This window comes from Petromyzon marinus, chromosome 25, assembly GCF_048934315.1.
Source record: "Petromyzon marinus isolate PM22_M1 ecotype Great Lakes invasive population chromosome 25, UKy_Petmar_22M1.pri1.0, whole genome shotgun sequence".
Taxonomy (NCBI): Eukaryota; Metazoa; Chordata; class Hyperoartia; order Petromyzontiformes; family Petromyzontidae; genus Petromyzon; species Petromyzon marinus.
The window spans coordinates 5,531,549-5,553,297 of NC_133691.1; the positions used below are offsets into that span (position 1 = coordinate 5,531,549).

At 43.4% G+C, this 21,749-nt stretch overlaps 1 protein-coding gene across 2 annotated transcripts; it reads left to right on the forward strand.

Moving 5' to 3' along the window:
• The first annotated feature begins 1,402 nt into the window (after window positions 1-1,402).
• On the forward strand, window positions 1,403-21,712 carry LOC116945926 (anillin). 2 transcript variants are annotated; one of them, XM_032960614.2, is made up of 24 exons: window positions 1,403-1,627; window positions 5,175-5,322; window positions 5,923-6,016; window positions 6,237-6,361; window positions 6,791-7,269; window positions 7,644-7,743; window positions 8,308-8,564; window positions 9,002-9,103; window positions 9,525-9,669; window positions 9,867-10,240; window positions 11,521-11,690; window positions 12,375-12,516; window positions 12,610-12,745; window positions 13,785-13,988; window positions 14,863-14,989; window positions 15,381-15,429; window positions 15,723-15,767; window positions 16,003-16,038; window positions 16,734-16,761; window positions 17,366-17,469; window positions 17,602-17,688; window positions 18,445-18,552; window positions 18,803-18,975; window positions 19,488-21,712. In XM_032960614.2, exons 1-24 carry the CDS (start codon window positions 1,412-1,414, stop codon window positions 19,606-19,608), a joined length of 3,570 nt encoding a protein of 1,189 aa, XP_032816505.2. In that variant the 5' UTR covers window positions 1,403-1,411; the 3' UTR covers window positions 19,609-21,712. The 2 variants fall into 2 exon arrangements, with proteins under 2 accessions (XP_032816505.2, XP_032816504.2); XM_032960613.2 differs by having other exon boundaries at window positions 1,404-1,627; window positions 9,861-10,240.
• The last annotated feature ends 37 nt before the right edge of the window (window positions 21,713-21,749 follow it).

Below are 21,749 nucleotides of genomic sequence, written 5' to 3' on the forward strand. Positions count from 1 at the left end.
TCTGTAATGCTTGTCAGTTTATGTGCTAGATGTGCTAGATGTTATAGCTAAAGGCTTTATTATACGTTTTCCCTTATAGCCATATAAAACCTTTGGATATCTTTCATATCAATTTTTTTGTTAATATGGGGTTAGCAATCCCGTTTAACTATAGCTTTTCATTCATCCTCTTTTTTATACAATCTAATCCTGAATGCATACGAGTATCATCATATGAAGAGAGGTTTTTTTTAGTGCCTCTCACCACGATGAGATTTAGATTCCTGCCACCACGTCCGCACAAAATGTTTACGCAGTGGTAATGTGAACATTTATCATTGTTCACGTGTTGAGACTTTTATTGAGATGTGTACTGCCCTGTACAGGAAATATACTAAACGCTCGAAGATAAATTACTCGATCAGTGTCACAGGACGAAAACCGGGGGGATATAATCTTGACTTTAAGCTTTCGTGACTGCAGGAACCCATACACAAGCATCCATCATCAGGTGAGAATGCATGGTGAGGCTGCTGAGGCAGCAGCAGACCATGCATTCCCACCTGATGATGGACGCTTGTGTTGCGCCCGAAACGTCGTGATTTATTTTATTTTATACCTACGTGACTTTACCAAAAGAACCAAAGAGTACGGGGGGATATAGGCGGAGGCGAAAAATGCGTACCATAAAAATCTGAACTCTACATTTTAAATTATCTTAACTGTATTTTGAACCGCAAATGGTGATGTCAATGCAATATTTCCTGCACGTATTATTGTCATCTTTGTCAATTTGACACACTTCACTAATTACGGCACAGTATTAATTTGTATTTGATCTCGAAGTTCTAAGTTTGGATATTAATTGGCACTGCCGTGCTTGTTTCTTGTTGGCAACGTGTATTTAGATTATTTAGATAATTTTGCTGCTATATATTTCCACGCGACGAGCCACTTTGTTGAGCTATCGTCTGTGAGCAGGTTGCTTTTGAAAAAAATAAGTTAAGAGCTCAGTGGCCTTTACCTGGTAAGATTAACAAAAAAAATAGTTTCGTTTTATTTGTATACATTGTTTAAGTGATTTGTTTACCCCTATCGTGTATCCTTTGCTGTCGTACCGTTCTGACCCATCCCTCACCGGAAGGTCTGTGAAAAAGAGCTTCACAGCTCATCGGATTCCTCCAGCAAATTAAATGCAACAATGTTTTTCACGCGCCTAATGGAAATACATCTGCCCTGCCTCTAGGGGGTGGTGGTGGTGGTGTTGGTGGTGGAGGGAAAACCCTCTGGTCTGGCATTGGGCGCGCGGCGGCGGTGTGGGGAGGAGGGCGCGGGGGGGGGTAATTAGTAATTTATTTATTTATTCCCCACCACCGCCCCCTCCCCCCACGAGGCGACGGTTTACGGACGTCACTCGGCGCGCTCGTGGCGCATGCGCAGTGCGGCCGCCCGCGGTTATTCAAACCGGAGCCGCCGCTGCCGCCTCCGCCTCCTCAGACGTCGCAGCCGCCGCCCTGGACGACGACAACGACGACGAGACGGAGGCTTTCCCCTAAAACAACAACCACCACCACCACTCTCCGATAGAGAATCCGACGGCATCTGCACGCGGACGCCGACTTTTACGCCGATGGACACCTTCACGCAGGTCGACGGAGTTGCTTTGCGCTCGCTCCCTCCGACGCTTGGCCCTTTGGGGTTTTTCGAGTGAACGCGGCGTGTGTGTTGAACGAGTACGATGCGTAGTAAACATCGCCACTGGGGGAGACAAAGGCGGTCGGGTGTGGTGCTGGCCACCCACCCCCTCGTGTGCCGCTCGGGTCTTCATAGGTGCTACTCGCTAACAGCACTTGCCCCTACAGTCTGTTGAGGCCATACGGGGGGGGGGGATCTCTGTGTGTGTGTGTCTGCAGCCCCGCCTGTGTTTCGCGCTTGACGGCGAGCGGTTAACAATGTTGCCGTGTTTGTTTTGTTAACTTGCCGATTTGAGCATTAAATACGCGGCGATGTATGCTCATTTTGGCTGTCGGCGTCGAGCGGTGAGATGATCTTTGACAAGCCTGACGCGTTTTACTGGCCTCGGTTTTCATGCTTCGGGTAACTATATTCTTGGTTCTTTCGGTAAAGTCACCACGTAGAAGGGAAACAATAAAATAATAAAAATATAAAACAATACAATTCTAACGACGTTTCGACTGCAACACAAGCAATCATCATCAGGTGTGATGATGATGACACCTGATGATGATTGCTTGTGTTGGAGTCGAAACGTCGTTAGAATTTTATTGTTTTATATTTTTATTATTTTATTGTTTCATTTCTACGTGGTGACTTTACCGAAAGAACCAAGAATATGAATCCCTGCAGTCACGGAAGCTTTAAATCAAAACTTCGGGTAACTGTTTTCACGTAAGTGTGCGTACATTCAAGTCACGAACGTTGTATAATTATTGATCAATCCGCTGTCGCAAGGGTTAGGTGTGGGAATGGGACAATTACTTTACTGTTACATATCTCCCCACATTGTTTTTGCAGTCTTAACCCATAACTTTTAAATTTGCGAGTTAATAATTAGTTGATGGTAAATATTGTCGAGATGGTTTAGCGTCTGTGCACCCAGTCATTTGGTGAGTTCATATCTCAGCAAGTCGATCAATCCACCACCATCATCACCAACAACAACGGTCATTACAATAAGCATGGGGCCAGCACAATCAGCTGGTGTGCAGGTACGGGACTGGGTTGTTATTACAGGACCGATAGTGCTCAAGCGACATGCTTGGGGTGAGACCCTTCATCCTAGAAGTGGCTTGATATAATGCCCGATTGTTACAATGTAACTTCTTGGACTGAAGTTACCAGTTGGTTTCTCAGGTTGGGGAGACTGGACTCTTGACATCGGGACGTGATATTTCTCACCGGTTAAGACTGGCCACAAGATACGGGCAGCCCGCCCCTCTCTCTCCCCACAATGGGATCTTTTAAAATGTGACGTGTAGTACAGAATTTGTACTAAGTTAACATTGTACTATTTTATGAAGTGGAATTAAGACGCTTCTCAGTTAATGTTCTTATTGCTCAATGGTGTCTATTATCCATTTATGTAAAACTTTAAGTACCTTCCTTTTAAATGGCTCTGTGAAACTTCGCCAAAACTAATATGTAACTTAGACGCGAAAACTAATATGTAACTTAGAGTTGCTCCCTACACAAGGGTATGTATTTTGTTTTAAAGCTTTCGTGACTGCAGGGATTCATATTCTTGGTTCTTTCGGTAAAGTAACGTAGAAGGGACTGCAGAGACACACACAGATCCCCCCGTATAGCCTTAACAGACTGTCGGGGCAAATAATATTATTTTATTGTTTCCCTTCTACGTGACTTTACCGAAAGAACCAAGAATATAAGGGTATGTATGTTCATCAAAAGCTAGCAGTGGCATTGTACATACAATATATTGTATGATTTCGGTTGGAGTAATTAAGGAAGTATTTTCATGGGAGTGGTCGATCTGCATTAAACTTGGCATAAGAACCCTGATGGAAATGAAAAAGGCAGTGTGCTAGGGGCTGAAGTGACTGAAAGGCTTTGCTTGGCGAATGCTTCCTGTTTATACAACTGCTCGAGTTAAAACGTCAGTCTGAGCTTTTTTTAACACAATTGCTACTTTCTATAGTTACATTTTCTATTCGCACAGCAGACAAAATTGTGCATGCACTAAAATTCTGAACATTTGAATACAAAACTTATTACCGGTACTGTGAGATAATCGGAGACAAAAAGGTATAACTGTAAAAAGTACGTACAACTTTGAAAATGGTGGCTTTTCCAATAAGGTATGGCTTTGATTTGACACGCTATGAGGTCACTGAATACAAGTTTGAATGGTTCGGCTCTGAACAGATGGTTCCCATATTAGGAGATGCGCCACACGTTGCCGTTGAACGGTTAAGCTGGTTTGGGTGTGACTCCTGCAAAAGCTAAACATGCCACTTCTTTTTTACGTGGCATTATTAATTTCCTGGCATACGTTCAAACTCTGTGGAACTTGTCTGCTCTCTGAAACATGTAGCTTCTGGGCCATATAAGACGTTGCCGTTAAAGTGGCCAGTTGCATTCCTCACGTTCAAACTTTCGAAATACCAGTGGGTCACACACAGCCTCGTTGTAATGGCTCAAATGTCAGTTTAGATCTTTTTTTCTTTTTCCCTATGGATTTTTTGTGAAGTTAAATTGTTTCTTTTAAATGTAATATATCTGTAAATACAGTGCCTTTGTTGCAGCCTATTTGTTGTATCAGCTTCCATTTCACAAAACGGCATATTTTTGTTACATTTAACTTCAGCATTGCCATGTACAAATAAAATTGTGCAATCCTACAAAAGGGCAGTGGAGCATGCAGGAAAACTACAAGAACATTTCAGTAGGCCTACATATATGGTTTATTTGAATAATTTCGTGCTTAAAGGCCACTTTTGGTCTGTAAACAGTGAATCGGTGAATTGAACTTTCAGCTTCCCACTCCTCCACAACTGTCAGCTGAACATTTCAAGGTGCAATCTTGGTGAAATGAGGGAGCCAAATACATTTTTAGCTTTAATTTAACCAGGTGATGGGAAATTCAGAAAAAAAACAATCTTTTGCACAGGAAACGTAATAATGCGAGTGAAACAGAACATGCATATGTAACATTCCAAGTATCCTATAGAAAACGAAATGCATATGAAATAATTGTGGTCTTAAACGTAAAAAACATTTAAAAAAACAACTGCAGGTAGATTGAAATTGAAATCTAATGTAATATTGCAAGAGAACTACAGCTGCAAATGCCACGGAATATCCAAAAGTGGTGGTGTGTGCATCTGTAATCCAGTGCTTTGTTAGCAAGGGTTGGTGGATAATACAGATGTACAGCCATTTGGCAATCAACTCGTGAATGAGGGTTTTGCCATGCCGTGTGGGTCAGGTTTTCGAATTATCTTTCAAGATCTGACTCGGCACAATCCGTGTAATTTAGTTATGCGCCCCAATTAAATACCTCGTTGAATGAGTTTTGAGAGATAGGCATTGCTGGATGCATTGTTATTACTGCATTGTTATAGATGTGATTTGAAGGCAACCACACAGGTTGTAACGACCATGCGTGTGACGATACTTTCTCTTCAATCGCTCTTCACTCCATCCCGGTCCTACAGAAGTTGCTGGAGCGAACGCGGGCACGCCGTGAGCTGCTGCAGCAGAAGATGGCAGAGCAGGGCCTGGGTGAAGCTGGTTGCACCTCGCCCAGCAAACGTGCCCGTGATCCTCTCACCGATACCGCCAACAGCAGTGGCCACTCTCCTGGTGAGCAGTGTTTTTTGGACTTTGGGTGCCTGCTTGCTCACCTCCCATTAGGCCTTGACGTTTTTTTCAGTTGATCGGTGTGTGTGTATTTTGTTTTGTGTATCCTAAAAGTTTGCTCATTTCCTGCAGTGGGAAAATGTCAGTGTCTCGCGAAGAAGACATTTTCTTTGCTTTTATCAGCTCCATGCCCAATTGATATTCACTCCCCTGTACATATTAGATATCTCCAATTACTGCTCAGGAAACAAATGCAATTTCTCACCCCCACCCCATGGATAGGTTGTGCCATGTTGCCTAAACACTTTGAGGACCACTTAATATGATTTTATAAATTAAATTTAATATTTAAAGAAACGCTTTGATCTAGCTTAAGATATTTTGAAGCCTTCGTAATATGTACAAAAAAATCATAATTTGTGGTTACAATTTAAAAGTGAATGAGTGAGTTGTTTTCAAAACATTGGCATCACCACTTTTTACATTTAATCTGAAATGTATGTACCTAGGGCTTGCTATTAAACAAGCATATGCACATGTGTAGTTCCAATAAAGATGTCCCAAAGTCTTGTTATTCAAGTCAAAACTATGGTTTTGTTTTAGCGGGAGTTGCTGACCTGGGGGGCTCCCCCCCTAAGAAGCGCTACTCGGGAGGGGTTGACACTGAGAATGTCCTCCCTCGAGATCCTGCACCCAGGTACACACAATGCATACACAGTGTTGTGAATGGTAAATAAAAATTTAATTATTTTACCCAGTGGGATGGTACTGACATTCATTGTCTATTGTGAACAAAATTTGCTTAATGGGACTTGGTGAAGGCAAGTATTTTTTCCACAAAACTCATGCAATCTGACACCTCAATGAATAGTGGACATTCACCCACACTGCTTGTGTCTCTGCTTAAAATATTCTAGGGCCCAACCCATGCCTGAGAAAGCAGAGACAACGCATGATCCGGGAGTTCTCACACATCATTCTGGCTCAATGAAGACGCGCATGCAGAAGCTGGCCGAGCAAAGGCGCTACTGGGATGGAGATGGTGAGAGACTTGCACAGTCTGGGGATTACATTTCTAAACTTGGTGCAATGCAGTGGTGGTTTTTACATTAATCCTATGTATTGTTGCCTGTAAATGTACAATGACAGCCATAATAAGCTTTATACTGGCATAAAGCTGGCTGGATATGTGCGTGATGTATTAACAATTATGCCATTTCTTAATATATTCAAGAAAACCTCACTATATTCCACAAACCTTATTTTAGAAGGGTCGTGCATTGTTATCTTTGGGAATTTTTGTGTGTTTTGGGTGTGGGAGGATACTGGAGGAAGCCCATGTATATGAAGAGATAACACTCAAAGGTCCGCACAGATGGGTTGGCAATCTTGGTTGAGCCTCTGCTCCAATGAACTGGATTACAGGTGTGTGTAACCTGATGTCTTTTTTTATCCATCACTATTTGCATAGCCCCAGATGAAAGTGCAAGCGTCTCTTCACCTGTGTCCTTCAATCATTCGAGAGCCGCCTTGGTAGCACCACCTAATGATCAGCCAGATGCTACTGGGCGACCCTCTCGCAGTGCCGCGAGGTCCCGTCTGGCCAACCTAGCCGCCACCATCAACACCTGGGAGGACGACCTCGGCCATGGCTCCGCTGCCAGCAGCAATGGGGACGTCACTTCCACCGCAAACAAACCAAAGTCGGCAACTGCCACTGCGGTCAAAGTGAGCGTGACTGCAGCCAAACCCCCTGTGGCAGCCGCTCGCACCACCGTGAACAGAACCCCAGATAAAGCTCCTGTCAAGGTGGGCATGACCAAGTCGGCAAGTGGGAACGTGGCACTGACGACTGTGAGGGCTGCCACCCCGGAGAGACCATACAGTTCCCTCGACAGGTCCAAGCCAGCCATGTCCACTGCTGCGGCAAGGCAGGAGTCGCAGCCCCAGGTGATGAATACTTTGAAACCGTTAACATCTGCAATAACACGAATGAACTTAAATTTCAGGAAATGGGCCTTCTGAACAGATTTCAGAAAGGGAGAATATTTTAAATAGTTCACACAATTTTACAAATTTTCTGTGAAACTTAAAGAGCAGTGGCAAGATTGCAATGTGTATAAATGAAAGATTTAACGGAAGTGCCGTAAACTAAGATTATTTAAACAGATATTGGGTACAATATTTTTAGTAAAACGGTTAGAAATTAATGCGTGATGTTAGTCTCAGAAATGTTCTCGAGAACAGTGCAATGTCTCGTGGTTATTAAATTCGACAGCGTAGGAAAGTGCATGCTGAGGTCTTCTAATTGTTTCGTGCTGCAGAAATTGCAGGCGACCACTCTCTCGCAGGCACGACCGATTGTGAACAAGACCATTACCCCGGGCACTCCAGCGCAGACCGCCTCTACGCCATCCACACCTGGTCTTTATTGCTTCTTTTGATATTTCCACCATCACTCATAGACAATTTAAATGAGGTGTGATGGTACTTTAGGTTTGATTTTACTTGAATATTGTTTCAAGCACCACATTGCTTTGTGTAACCAATGTGCTGTGTATTGGATTAATATAACTAATAATATCTGATGAACACCTTTTTGAGTGAACGATAGAGTATATGGCAATGTGCGTGACCAGTTTGAAACTCGGAGCAGTCACTGAAGCGACAAACCATTTGTTGAATTCAACTAAGATATTTAGGATCTGTGGAATGCAGTTAAAATTGTGCGGCTTTCACGTGGGGAAAATGAGGGCTCCACGATGGCGAGATGTGTAACTACCTCATCTAAACCGGAGATTGTGGTTTTGATCATAACCCCGACACCTGTATATTTGGATTTGGCATGTTCGCCCTGTGACCGCGTGAATTTTTCTATGGGTCCTCCGGTTTTCCCCTCCACATTAATAAAAAAATCGTTTAGCTTCCAAGGGATATAACACTAACATTAGTTATTAACTTTTTTGTTTGGGTCACTCAACCACGCAGCCAATGGCTCGGGCGTGAAGACTTTCCGCGAGCGCTTCGAGGAACGCTGTCAGCAGCAGAAAGCAGCCGGACTCACCCCGACGTCGTCGTTGACACCGTCTGCAGTCCAGTCCGTGACCCCCACCGTGGCTGGCCATGCTGCTGGGGGCCGCACCATCACAGTGACATCGGGGGATGGCGCGCGTGCGCTGCACGACCGCTTTCGACATGTGCAGGGAGAGACGGCTGCAGCCTCGCACGCCGACAAACTGAAGCAGGTGCTCTTGGGCCGCGGTTCAATAGTACATTTCATTCAAAACAATTCTATCATGAATTATATACTGTTTTTTGAGGTTTATTGTATCTTACCTTAATGGTATACTGCACCTAGTTTTGGTGGTGTCCATGATGAGTCTTTGAAATGCATTTCCACTTTGACGCACTAAATGCATATTTTGTTTTTAACTGTTGAATGATATCTCTTGGTAATCATTTACTTATGGGGTTGTATTATCGAGACTTAGTTGATGGCAGTTTTCGTATTTTTTATTGGGGCTTTGACATTGACACTTAAGTTTTTCTAAAGACTGATCTTTTATGGGTTTATAATATCCACTTCATAGCATTGTTTTGCCATCACAGGCTGCTGAGAAGTGAAGGCTGTCAACACCTTGGCTTAAACATTCTGCTTTTGCATTGCCTCTGTTTGTTGTAGGAGCGAGAGCAAGAGCTAGCCATGATCAGGAATCGCTTCCAAAAAGGCAGCGTGTGGGCCAATGAGAAGAAGGGGCCCGTCAGTGATGCCACATCGGACAAGGTAGTGCATGGCTGGGCATTCTTGGAGCTTCGTGGTTAAGTGTCAGTGCATTAGATTATTTTTTATGTGCCTTTGAGTTAGGTCATGCAAGGCTCCAGTGTTTTTTTCATTCTGTTTCTGAAGACTACAAAACTCAATTTAAGTTTATTTAGACTTGTGCAAGTTAATTTGTGATTTAAATGTAAAGCAATGTGCGATAATGTAACTCCTGGGTAAATGAGTGGACTACATGCTCCTGTCCTATGGAAAATATTAATTACGCTTCTACCATCACATATAGGTTTTAAATGTAATCCCCTTGTATGCATCAACTAAGTTTTTAACATTTAGGACGTTTGTTACCACCTTAAACTGGATCCATTATTTATCTGCCACTATTGTTTCAATTATGGTATTAATGGCAGCTGCATGGAATTGGCAGGGTTCTTCGGTTGTAGCCGGAGGCTCCGTGGCCAAGGCTCCAGTCACACCAGCACGTGAAGGCAACGGGCAAAAGTCTGTAGAGACTGTCCAGCGTTCCAATGCCTTGGCATCCCCAGCCACTGCAGTACAGAAAACACCTGCAGGTAAACTTGCATTTATCTATAATAATCAATTACATGACAGTAATTAATTGGACGTATTCTGCTACAGCATTTTATTGTAGTTTTATTGCAGTGTAATGAATTTTGATTATTCGCCATGAGGTGGTGTTTAAATGGATTGAGGTGCAAGCATATGCATGCCTTTTGGGTGACTGGAGTGAACATTTTTCTAGGGACAGAAGCCACCAGCGAAGATGCAGAGCCCGGACGCCGGGTGCGGTTTGCCTCCGAGACGGAGAAATTGGGACCCGAGTCGACTGGGGATTCTGATATCGACAGCAGAAGCTGCCAGTCCAGTAATGACGTCAGCGACAGCGAGGAGGAAGAGAACAACTCTGGCGTTATCGACGAGTTATTTGACGATCTGCTGGATGACGTGGTCGAAGGGAGCGAAACTAAAGGGACAGTGGAAACGAGAGGAGAGGTGACGACGGCGCTCTCCAAGGAGGCGGCCAGGGGCGGGAAGAAGAACCAGGAGAGTGAGGATGAGCTGGAGGTGTCGTCTATGTCACCGCTGTCAGAGTCGATCAACACGGCAGTGCACAGTCCCGAGGTTCGCTGCTTTTGTTGATTGTGTCGACCTGATATCCCATGCTGCTCCTTTTGCCGTTTGAGTATTTGTAAGTGCGTGAATTTGCGTTCTATTGCCATTATGTAACTGGTCCCCACTGCCTTCCCTTTCCACATTATCCTTACAGGAGATAATGCAATTTTAGTAATTTAATAGATGGTTGAAAAGGTCTCCATTAGAAATAGTAATTGTTCGTAACACCACACAGGTATTGATTATATGCTACATACTATAAAGAGGATGAGTGGCTAGTAGTAGAGGGAACATTTGGGTGCCGCTTGCGAGATGTTATCTCCCTTGCCTGGTATACAGCAGGCCGTGGGTTCGGTCCCGACCCTGATGTCTATATTTGGAGATTTTGTGTTCTCCCCGTGGTCGCGTGGATCTTTATCTGAGTCTAAACATGCGTTTAGTTGATTTGGCTGCTACTATACATTCCCACTATATTAATTAAGCCATTTTGTTGGGCTTTTATTTGTGGCCAGGTTGCTTCTGAAAAATAGGGAATAGCTCTGTGGGCTCTCTATTGATTGTGAAAGGTTAGTTGGGGGTGTATGGTAAGAAAGAAGGCAGCAGTTGGGTGGTTGACAAGGGGTGTAATCGTTGCCATCACTATTATGAATATACAATACTTCATAAAGGATAAAAGATTTAAACCTTTTAAAATGGGAAATCTATAAAATATAAATGATGTGCATGCTGTATCTACATACATTTTTCAGTTTATGCATATACGGTCGGAAATAGGATAAACAATTGTATAATTGACTATTTTTTAAAATCCAAACATGTCATGAATCTACTCTTTCTACAGTCCCAGTTAGAATGTTTTCCACGGCTGAATGTTCTTATACATTTGCATACGTTCATTCTGCTGAGTGGTGCATGGGATAGAGCCCACCACTATAATCGGAATATTATGGTCTCAAATCTTGGATATTGGTCTTTTCCCTTCATCCCTCTAAGTTGATACAAAAATAAGTGCCACTTTGTGGAAAGTCATGATTGGATTTCTTTTAGATAGCCCGGACCCCATGGTGGAAACTGAAAATTTTCACAACTGGCTCAGGGCTGCATACAGGAGATGAACATTGGCAATGTGCATATTTTCCAGAAGATAATTTTACCATTTGAGTTTAATGAGCAATAGTCATTCCTGTGGGTAATTCTGGGCAGCATGTCGATGGAATTGTCACTGCGTTATTGGGGGGGATGATGACGTTGTTTCTATCGGGGGTTCTATCGGGGGCCCCCCACTCCAGCAAAAGATTCTGATGTCATCTCCGTTGCCGCCGAGCTCGGCAAAGAGTCCCAGTGCCCCCAGCAGCCCCGAGGCGCCGTCTGCAGCACGGAGAAACACGAGGGCTCGCCTGCGACGCTCAGGCTCCCTGGATAGCCTCGTGCCCTCTGAGGAGCCCCGGCTGCTGTACAGGTGCGTGTGTGCTGTCTTTCCTGGGTGCTGCCGTTTGTCAACTGTGAGGACAAATGTTGACGGGTATGAAGCGTCGTGTGTATGTTGATGAACTGCGAAGCACGCGTTGTGTTTGCTGAATTGAATTGTGATTTAAAATGAACGGAGGCATTTATTGCGAAATTAGGTATTCATAATGAAATTATTTAGATGATAATTTAAACTTTATTTTTTTATGTACAAGTATTAGGCATCTTGCAACTATTCCTTCCCACAATTTGGTGAATTTTCAAGATTGGGGTCACTTTGATTCAAGAATTGATTGTTATTTTGTCATTGTGGTACATGTAGAATATCTTGTTGCAAGGTTTTAATGAACCTGATATTTTCATGGGCAAATCACATACATTCTTTATAAATAAGTAACCTATCCTTGCACATGCGATTTGATGTAGGCTTTGAGCTCAAGACTTTACTTAAATCATGAATTGTTACATACCGAACAAATATTTGGCTTTTTTTTCACACTGGCCAACAATTAAACGTGTTTATCAGGTGGTAAATAATTATATTCTTTGCATTCATTAAGTCATCCCGAACACAAACATCACTTACTATTATAGCACAAATACATTTAGAAGTCTGTGTGTAATTGATTACAGCGACATGTATTTCTCTTCCTGTAATTTTTGTTATGTGCTGCAGCATTGATGCATACCGGAGTCAGCGTATGAGCTTGCACCGCCGCTCACCTGTCAAGCAGGCTTCACCGCGACGGAACAACGCCAGGGCCGAGGAGCGTCCCAAGAACTCCCCGCGTGTTCTCTCCCTCCGAGAGCGCCTGCACGTACGTTGGCGCATCCATAGCAGCAATGGGCAGTAACCGTGCTATAATTTCCTGTACTTACACATGCTTTGTGCGTGCCTGTTATGCGTACAGCTGTTGACCAATGAGGTGAACAGCCAGCAAAGCATCATGCAGCAGGCACGCACGGCGCTCGGCTGCTGCGTGGACGAGGACCATGGCAAGGGCTCTTTGGAGGAGGCAGAAGCGGAGAGGCTGTTACTCATTTCCAGTAAATACGCCTTTCATTCGTTTGTGTCATTTGCATGCAGCATACAGGGCACTGCGGGGGGGGGGGGGGGAGTGCTCTGTCATTGGAACGAAAAGGACCACAGTCTCCAAATATTTTGACTTGATGAAAACCGTGCAAAGCTTAGTTAATTTTGAATTTCTAAACAGAATTTAAATGGTGTGTGACCTACTGGGCTTCTCGTTTCATAATTTTAACATTTTTAGTCTAGCGGGATACCCAAATGGTATGGAAGTGACCGTTTGGCCAAGACTTAATATAATGTGAGAACAATGAGACAGTTACATAGATTCGAACCCTGAAACACTGGGGTTTGTATCCATGTAACTGTCTGTTTAAACTGTTTTTGAATGTGGAGTGGGTTATTGGTTTCACCGTGGTCACCAATAACTGCACGCAAAAAACATAATATTACATTATTTTTGTCACTTAATATTGCTTACTCCAACTCTGAAAATTAAAAAAGGTGTGCTTATTGACATGCAAATATTTTTTTCAGGACATATACAGGTGTGCTAGTGTGTGATCTCTTCTCTGATAGATGTTTGTGCTGGCTGTAGGAGTTCCATCAAGATATTTATTTGTCTTATGATGCTGATAGCCCAATTAGAAAAATAATGGGGGGGGTGGTCATAAAATATACATGGTGCTTGAATTATTTTTAGATACTTATATGGGACTATCATTTTTAATGGAAAAAGAATGGATAATACACTAACATGTTAACAAATGTACGTTAATTGCTTCAAAAAGTCAAAGTTTCCACTTGTTCGCCATCATTGTCAACACATGCCTGGAATCTTCTCCAGGTGGTTTCCAGAGTCTGGAGGCACATTTCTCGTGGTATTGTTGCAAATTCGCAAGTGTTAACATTTTTTGAAGCACCCTGTAGCGTTATCCTCATGTAGGAGCAATGTATTTTAATTCAACAGACTCAGAGGAACAGCTGCCAGCATTGTTGCCAATGGAACATGCACATAAATCCATTCCTAATCTGTACTGTCTATCCTGCGGCCTATAGCGGAGAAGCACCAGGCTTTACTCGCGGAGCTGAATCGGCTGAAGGCCAATGCGAGCGCACGTTCAGGCGGCCGCGGCGGCGGTGGTGGTGGAGCCAGCACAACGCCGGGGGAACAGACTGCCCCGTGTCGAGGATCAGTCTTCATCTCCGACATCCGATTGCCTCTAAAGCCCGAGTTTGTGTGCGTTCTCGCCTCCCGGCCAGGTGAGACCCTCATAAAGCCTCGCATAAGTTAAGTCGTGCCTCTCTGCCACGTTCGCTGCTATGTTGCTGTGCACTTTTGGCGAGTGGCATTAACAGTCAAATCTCAGCTATGCAGACTAATTTGGCGGAAAAAGTCTGCCTCGTTACGATTTCAATAAAAAGAAAATCGATGTAAAAAATAATGCTCGCATGTATGTGTATCGTATATACACGTGCTTGTACAGTCACCGTGTACAGACCATGGGGAGCGGTAGTGTAGCGGTTAGCGCGCTGTGCTATGATCCCGGCAACCCGGGTTCAATTTCCACTCACTGCCAACACCAGTGATGATTATCTGAACTGGTCCTGAGCCTCAAATGAGTACCTGGTTTGGTGTGTAAACATCGCCACAGGGGAGACGAAGGCGGTCGGGCGTGGTGATGGCCACCCACCCCCTCGTGTACCGTTCCGGCCATCATCGGTGCTCGATGACAGCACTTGCCCCTACAGTCTGCTAAGGCTATAAGGGGGATCTTTGTCTTTGTACAGACAAAAAGAGGAACTCGTATGCTGTGTACAGTATTGTAGTTTTGTCAGTCGGTCTGAGGGCACGAGACTTCATCTGCCACCCATCCCCCACTGCCCACCAATATCACCTCATTGGTCAACAGATGGGCAATTGCCTAAACCATCGCCTATGATATATATCCTCATTAGGGCAGTGTTATTTATGAATGTGAATTGTTAGTTGTGCTGGCACTCTATTTCCCAATTCCTAAGTATTACAATACACTTGGCAGTCAAACAAAAACCTGCAGAAACATAGTGTTCTTTGCAGTTGGAACTTAACGAAAAGACAAATGTAATTATTGACCTGCTTGTCTCGTTTGGCCAGACCAAAGCAGTTACTACTTTGTGGTGCTGCTACGTCAGGGCGCTGAAAACATCGTGGCAACGCCACTTGTGGCTGCTCACTCGCCACCCAATGGGGACACGTTGACTTTCCCCACAACGTTCACCGTGTGAGTACTTGGCCTGTGCCTTGTGTCCCTTGGTCGCCTGCCCTAAGAAGTGTTTTTTTATTTCCTTGTGATTAGACAGTTTTAGTAAGGTATGTACACAGGATTGCAGCCTTGTTCCAGTAGCCTGTTAGTGCAGAGAAAAATTCACGTGGCAGAGCATTCACCCTATAGAATATTCCCTAAGCTAGAATGAGCTGCCATGGTCTGGAAGGGAGGCGCTCCCTCTTGCCATTTCTGAAGTAAATTTTTAAATATATTTTATGATATAACGTTTGCACTTGTAAATGTATGTTTAATTTCAGGTTAAGTTATTTAAAATGAAAGGTCACAGCATTAATTATGAATCATGGGTTTTAATTGCCTGAACTCTTGTGGTTTCATTTCCCTTTAGGCAAGATGTTGGAAGTGACTTTGGAATTTCCTTGGAGGTTTATTGTTTGGTAAGATAATTATATTCTTCCACTGATGGGTAATTTAATCTTCATAGGCGCATGAACGCATGTATACTTGTATATTTTACTTCGGTGTCATGTATGTTGAATATCTTTTACCATACATAGCCAAATGCTAATTGGAGGTGCGGGGGTTACACTTCTCAAATGCACCATCTCCTTTTAAGTGTGTGTACAGTTTATTTTTGCATTCATTTGGGTAATTATCGAGCTACAATCACGTTTGATTTTGTTAGCTGCCCTTCCTCAATATTAACTGTCTTTAACAATATTATTTTCAGAGTCAGAAGAAAGATGCCAATGCTCCTGAAAAGAAAAAGGCAAAGGTGAGATTGAGGGGGGAAAAAAACATGAAGACACTGATACGTTTGCCCCCAACTAAATTGCAAAGTACATTGATACATTTACATACTAGTATGTAAGTACAGCTGTTGATGTTGCCATTCCAATTCAGTTAATGAGCCTCAGTAGACTGCCTGCGTAGTTGATTATAATGTAAAGTGAAGTTTCAATGTTTAGTGTTCCTCAATATGATGCTTGGTTGATTTGTTTTACAAACAGGGCCTTACTCCAAAAAAGCTCTTGTCTTCAATTACGGTGAGTTGCCTCTACTGTAGCAGAATTGACTGTTTCTGGTGGAGGTGGTCCTTGGATATCTCTACTAGCTCTCAGTCGTTCCTGAGTCCACTCTAAGATCAGATCACGCTGTTTTCAAGGTTTATTAATGGACTCACTATCTTTCCTCTGTTATCTTGCGCTACTCTCATTCACATACTTTTTACTCCAGAAATAAAAGCCGATGGGCAAAACCGTCAATGAACCTGCACTGTATGCATTGTCTGGGATTTCCTTCTAACGATGTGTTGCTGCCTCCCTGCCCCCTATTCTTTGTCCAGGCTGTTTTTTTTAATCGTACCACTATTTTTTTTAAATATATAGTTGTTTTTTTGTCCCAGCAATGTACGTCCTTTTTTTGCAGCAGCAGTTGTATATAGAGACGAAATAAAATCCAAATTGTACCGTTCATTATAAAATTGCAATGTATTTTCATTACAAATGTATTGTATTTAATTATAAATGGATTCTTACAGCAATGCTGTATCACAGTTTTTGTCGTTCATGGTAATGCAACCAAGTATACGGCACTGTTAATTGCTAAAACATAGAGAATGTTTTATTACAGTAGATTAAGATTTTTTTATGTGATGTGCCCACAATAACAATTCATGTTTTATGTATAATGTGATGTCTGTGTGATGTCTTCTTTCATGTATAATTTTTTGTTTTTGCAGAAAAGTGGCAGTAATTTGCATTCTCCATGTAAGTATTTCAAATGGTCTTGTTTGTAGTGTAGTCCATCAATAGGCAGTACAAGCTGTGGATTGGAAGGACCATAGTTGGGTCATGATTTTGCTTATCTTTTGCATTGTAAAAAAAACCCGCAAATTGCTGCGTAAAGCCTGTCATCTTTGACAAGTTTACTGTCCTGTTGAACCGTGATCACTATTTACTGGCTTAAGGGACACTTTATAATGGATGACCGTATACTGTTTTAGTAATCACAAGAGGCTCTTCAAGACTGATTGGAATACAATGTATAAAAACTTGCGCTGCTGCAGTGTGTAATAATGATTGCAAATTAACTGAGGATAGTCCAAGTCTCAAGACTGTCACGTGGTTTTTGCATTGGGTTGTATTGCAAATACATGCGGGAAGAACCTGGGCTAAAGCTGTAATATTCAACTTTTTTCTCATACCAATATTGCTGCTCCATGCCTACAATAGCTGACGACAAGCCCTGGCAGTCACCCATCCAAGCACCAGCCAGGCTCAAAACTGCTTAACTTCCCAAATCTGATGAGATGGGACTTATTGAATATGATTTGGTCGAGGATGATGAGGCCCGGTGTTGTTTGTGTTGCAGCCATCGTGATTGGTGGGGGGACGAGGCCCAGTGGCTTTGTCCTAGTTGGTTCCCACCGCCTCTGCCTCTCCTCTGTCGGGAAAGCCAAATTTCCACTGGAAAAGGTAACTCATGAAAGTGGCTATAATTCGAATCACTCCTAGCCGTTGCAAACTCAACCTTATGCTTTATTTATTGCTCACACAATCATCATAAAAATTATACACGTGTTGGATTAATAAGGTGCTTTGCCTCAGGTGCAGCGAATGTCGCCCCTGGAGGGAAACGTCTATTTGAAGTTCCAGTGCCGCGTTGACTCGAGTGTGGAGGAGCGAGGCTTCTTGGTACGACCTTTCTGTGTGCCCCCACTGCTTTCTTAAAACCACAAGCATCATTGCTGCATAAGTTAGTATTGGTGTTAGTCATACATGTGCTCAGTGTAGGGGCTTGCAAAGTGATAACCAAAATGGTTCGTGCACTGTGTTATTATAATTTCACTTGTTTACCCAGGGAAGCCTGACCTGAGTGCTTCTCATTCCAGAGGTTCCTGCCAATGATTCCAGTAGTTCTGGTTTTATTCCTGGCCATGCATATTGTACACTAGGTTGCTTCAACTGGTGATGAAGCATGGCTATATGTAGCCCGGTAAGGCTCTTGGAGTGGCCCGCTGAGCTATGATCTGCCGAGACGTAAACTGATACGTATAAGCGAGATGAAGAGTTAAAGGGGAGGAGAGACACCGTTTGAGACGAGAGGCCAAGATTATTACTCGCATGTACAGGCGTTCTTACGTAATAACGTCATATGACATAACGGCTGCACACGTGACCTGAGTCCACCAGCACACGTAAATGTTATTATGTGGCCCACCAAACAATTGTCTGTGAACCCTGTTGTAAACCGTTGCAAATTGGTACTGAACTTTCTCTGGACCTCTTGTAGTTCACCTCAGCCTAATATGACCATCTGGTGCAGCCTCAGTAAATAAACACATGTGAGATAAAAATTCAAGCCTGGTCGAAAATTTTTCATAAAAGTGCTTGCTCCATCAGATTATACAACAAATGGAAAATCTTTGTGTTCTGTGTGCTGTGGTGCAGACGATGTTTGAAGAGGTGAGTGGGTTTGGAGCATGGCACCGGCGTTGGTGCGTGCTGTCCGGCAATTGCCTCTCCTACTGGACCTATCCAGATGATGAGAAGAAGAAGGTGGGTCCTTATGCATTTTCTGATATCTAAGTATTGTGTAGATAATTAGCAGATCATCAGTATGCATGTGTATATGTGGAGTATTCCTCCTAAACCACTCTAGTGGAGGGATCAGAGTGATGTGGTCTAGTTTATGGGTGTGAGTGAGGAATTGTCAGTGGAATTGGATTTATTAGTGCAGTACGACCTTGTCATACAGTATAGCCATCTCAGGCAGCTCCTGCTTGCACCCCACGCTTGTGCCGGGCAGGATCCGATGGCACGTGTGAACCTGGCGACCTGCGTGAACCGGCTCGTGGAGCCCGTGGACCGCGAGTTCTGCGCGCGCCAACACACGCTGGAACTGGTGACGGTGCGCTCCCAGCACCCCAACGACCGCGAGACGCTCACCACGCACATGCGCAACCGTCAGTGCGTGACCAAGTAAGTTCAATAGCAGTGGCGTGACGGTGGCACCACTTCCATAGCTAATGCACCACCGAGACCGGCAGCAGTAGCTGGCTCTCATTCCTGATGTCACGTCATAGAACTTAAGCGACCGCATATGGGCAGTGTTGAACAAGCAAGCATGGATAGAAAACCCTTCACTGTTGTTGGTACGACTGCCTTATAATTGTGTAAAAGGATGTGGCCTTGTATATTCTTAAATATGAATCTATATATGTCACTGTTGTGCAAGTGCTAAAGATAATGGTGCTGATGTTATTGCCTTGAGTTTAAAGTCTTAGATGAACTACAGGTTCAATTAGTGTGCATTGGCAGTATATTGATCAGTGCAACTAGTGTGTGTTACTCATGAATTATATGATCACGTTGCCACCGCTTTTTAGTCATCAAGCCACCTAAGGTACCTGAATCTTGACAATCTCAACATGCCACCTCGAACCAGGGCAAAATGCAGTGACTGACACTGGCTCTCTTGTGGTGGGTGTTAGGAACTGGCTATCGGCAGACTCGCGGGACGAGAGGAACCTGTGGATGGAGAAGTTCAACCAGGTGCTGATTAATTTACGCACCTGGCAGCCCGAGGCCTGCGCCGGGGCTGCCACTCGCTGAGCTCAACCACAGCTGTCGCCAATCATTTAGCTGAGACACTACCCTGGCCTAGCCGGACCTGAGTGAGTGGAGAGAAAAGTACCCCCTGGTGTTTGAGCCTGTGTGGGCTCAATAGCCAAGGGGGGGTACTCGCTATAGTTGGACTTAACCAACTGTTGTATAGACTCAGCCCGATTTGGCCAAACATAGCCTTACCAAACATGACCTGGCCTGAGATTGTTGCAGCCTTTATTTCGCAAAGCTTTCTGTTGGCCAGGCGTTGCAGAGCCACTTGTAATCAACGGTGAACTGTTATACTTGCCGAGCAGACATTGCTTTTTTTGTGCACATTTACGAGTGGTTTAGCTTGAAACTGTAGTTGATGGCAAGATTGGACAACCCATGTGCATACATCATGGATACGGGACACGATGCACTGCTGCCTTGATGATTCATAGCTGTCACACGTGCTTGGGGCTCACAAAGATTGCTAAAATTATGCCTGCATCACGTGTGCTTTGCTGCTAACTTATGCCGTGTACACGGGGGTATCGGGGCTAAGCTTGGCCAACTTTGGCTGAGCTAGACCTGTGTGGTTCACCATGGACACTCCCGTGTGCCTCGGATGCTCCCTGCTGTCAGGGCATCTTGCTCCACATTGGACACGTTTTCTGTCTTTACTGTGCTTGGATAGTTTTTTTTTACAAAGTATACAATTATTCACAGCGGCAGTATTACAGTAGTATACTGCAGCTCAAGGCTGATGGTCCTTGAGATCTTTTTCTATTTGTGTTTTCAAAACTCTTCCAATTATATTGACATGCTAAAAGGTGAAATGTCCATAGTGTTGTGTTTCAGTGCCAAGCTCACTGCTTTTGAACCTATGAGTAACAGATAAATCTCATTTGCCATATATATTTGACTGGATATGGTTTGCGATAACCCACATGAGCGTAAATTCAAAATTTATACTTTTGCAAAAAATTACAATGGTAAACCTTTGCACTAATTTACGCGCGCTGTAACATGTACAGGACTTGAAACTTGTGCACACCTTTCATACTTGGTTTTGCACAGGAGAAGCCATGTAAATGTCCACACAATATGCACTCGACCGAATATTTTGCAAAGCACATACGTTTAACAATTACTTGCTGTGTACAACCACATTTAATTATTGCATGTGGCTTTGGGTGTGCAGATATATATTTAGTGGGGAGCGGTAGGGCAGTGGTTGGCGTGCGTCGCTACGAACCTTTTCACCTGAGTTCAATTCCTGCTCACGGCCAACACCAGTTACAATTATCTGAACCGGTCTTGGGCCTCCCCTAGGTCATCTTGGCCTCAAATGAGTACCTGGCGCAGTGTGTAAAAACATTGGCACTGCGAAGAAAGTTGGTCGGGCGAAATACTGGCCCCACCCCCTTGTGTGCCGTGCCGAACTTCATTGGTGCTCGCTTACGGCACTTGCCCCAACAGTTTTCAGGCTATACAGGGGATATTTTTCTTTGTCTTTTGCAGGTATATTTTAATACGATTTGGTAATATGCATCTGAAGCATGAAATTCCATAAACAGCTCTCCTATGCATTGACTGAGATTAGTTAGTACAGACAGAAAATCAGTGAGGTGGAGTATGTGTAATTTATAAATCTGCTGCCGCATGACATTTACCAATCTGTTTACTCACTTTTGGTACAGGAATAAATTGGGCTAAGTGTCCGATCACACAAGGTTTACAAGTGTGGTCTTAGTATTGAATTTATCTGCGAATTCTGTCGACTGAATCCAAACGTGTTAAAGCTAGGTGGCACAAGATGTTTAGATGTTTTAGAAAAAACAAGTACAGTGGAAACATTGAGCAAATACTAATGGGTTCAGATTTTAAAAAATAAAGTATACTGCTTGCCGATTAAATATAACCTTTATACTTATATAGCATTTAAGATATACAATAACTTTTGTCATTTTGTCCTGTCCTTTTAAATGTTTTAAATAATCTCTTGTTGGTAAAAAAAAATCAGTCTTTATAGAACAGTGGCCGTCTTCTATGTAGATTCCTCAAATAATTGTTTACCTGAATTGTAACTGCTTGAAAAAGAAATAAATGCTGTTTTACATCCAAATTGTATGCTGTGCTTTACTGCACTGAGCCTCGTGTGA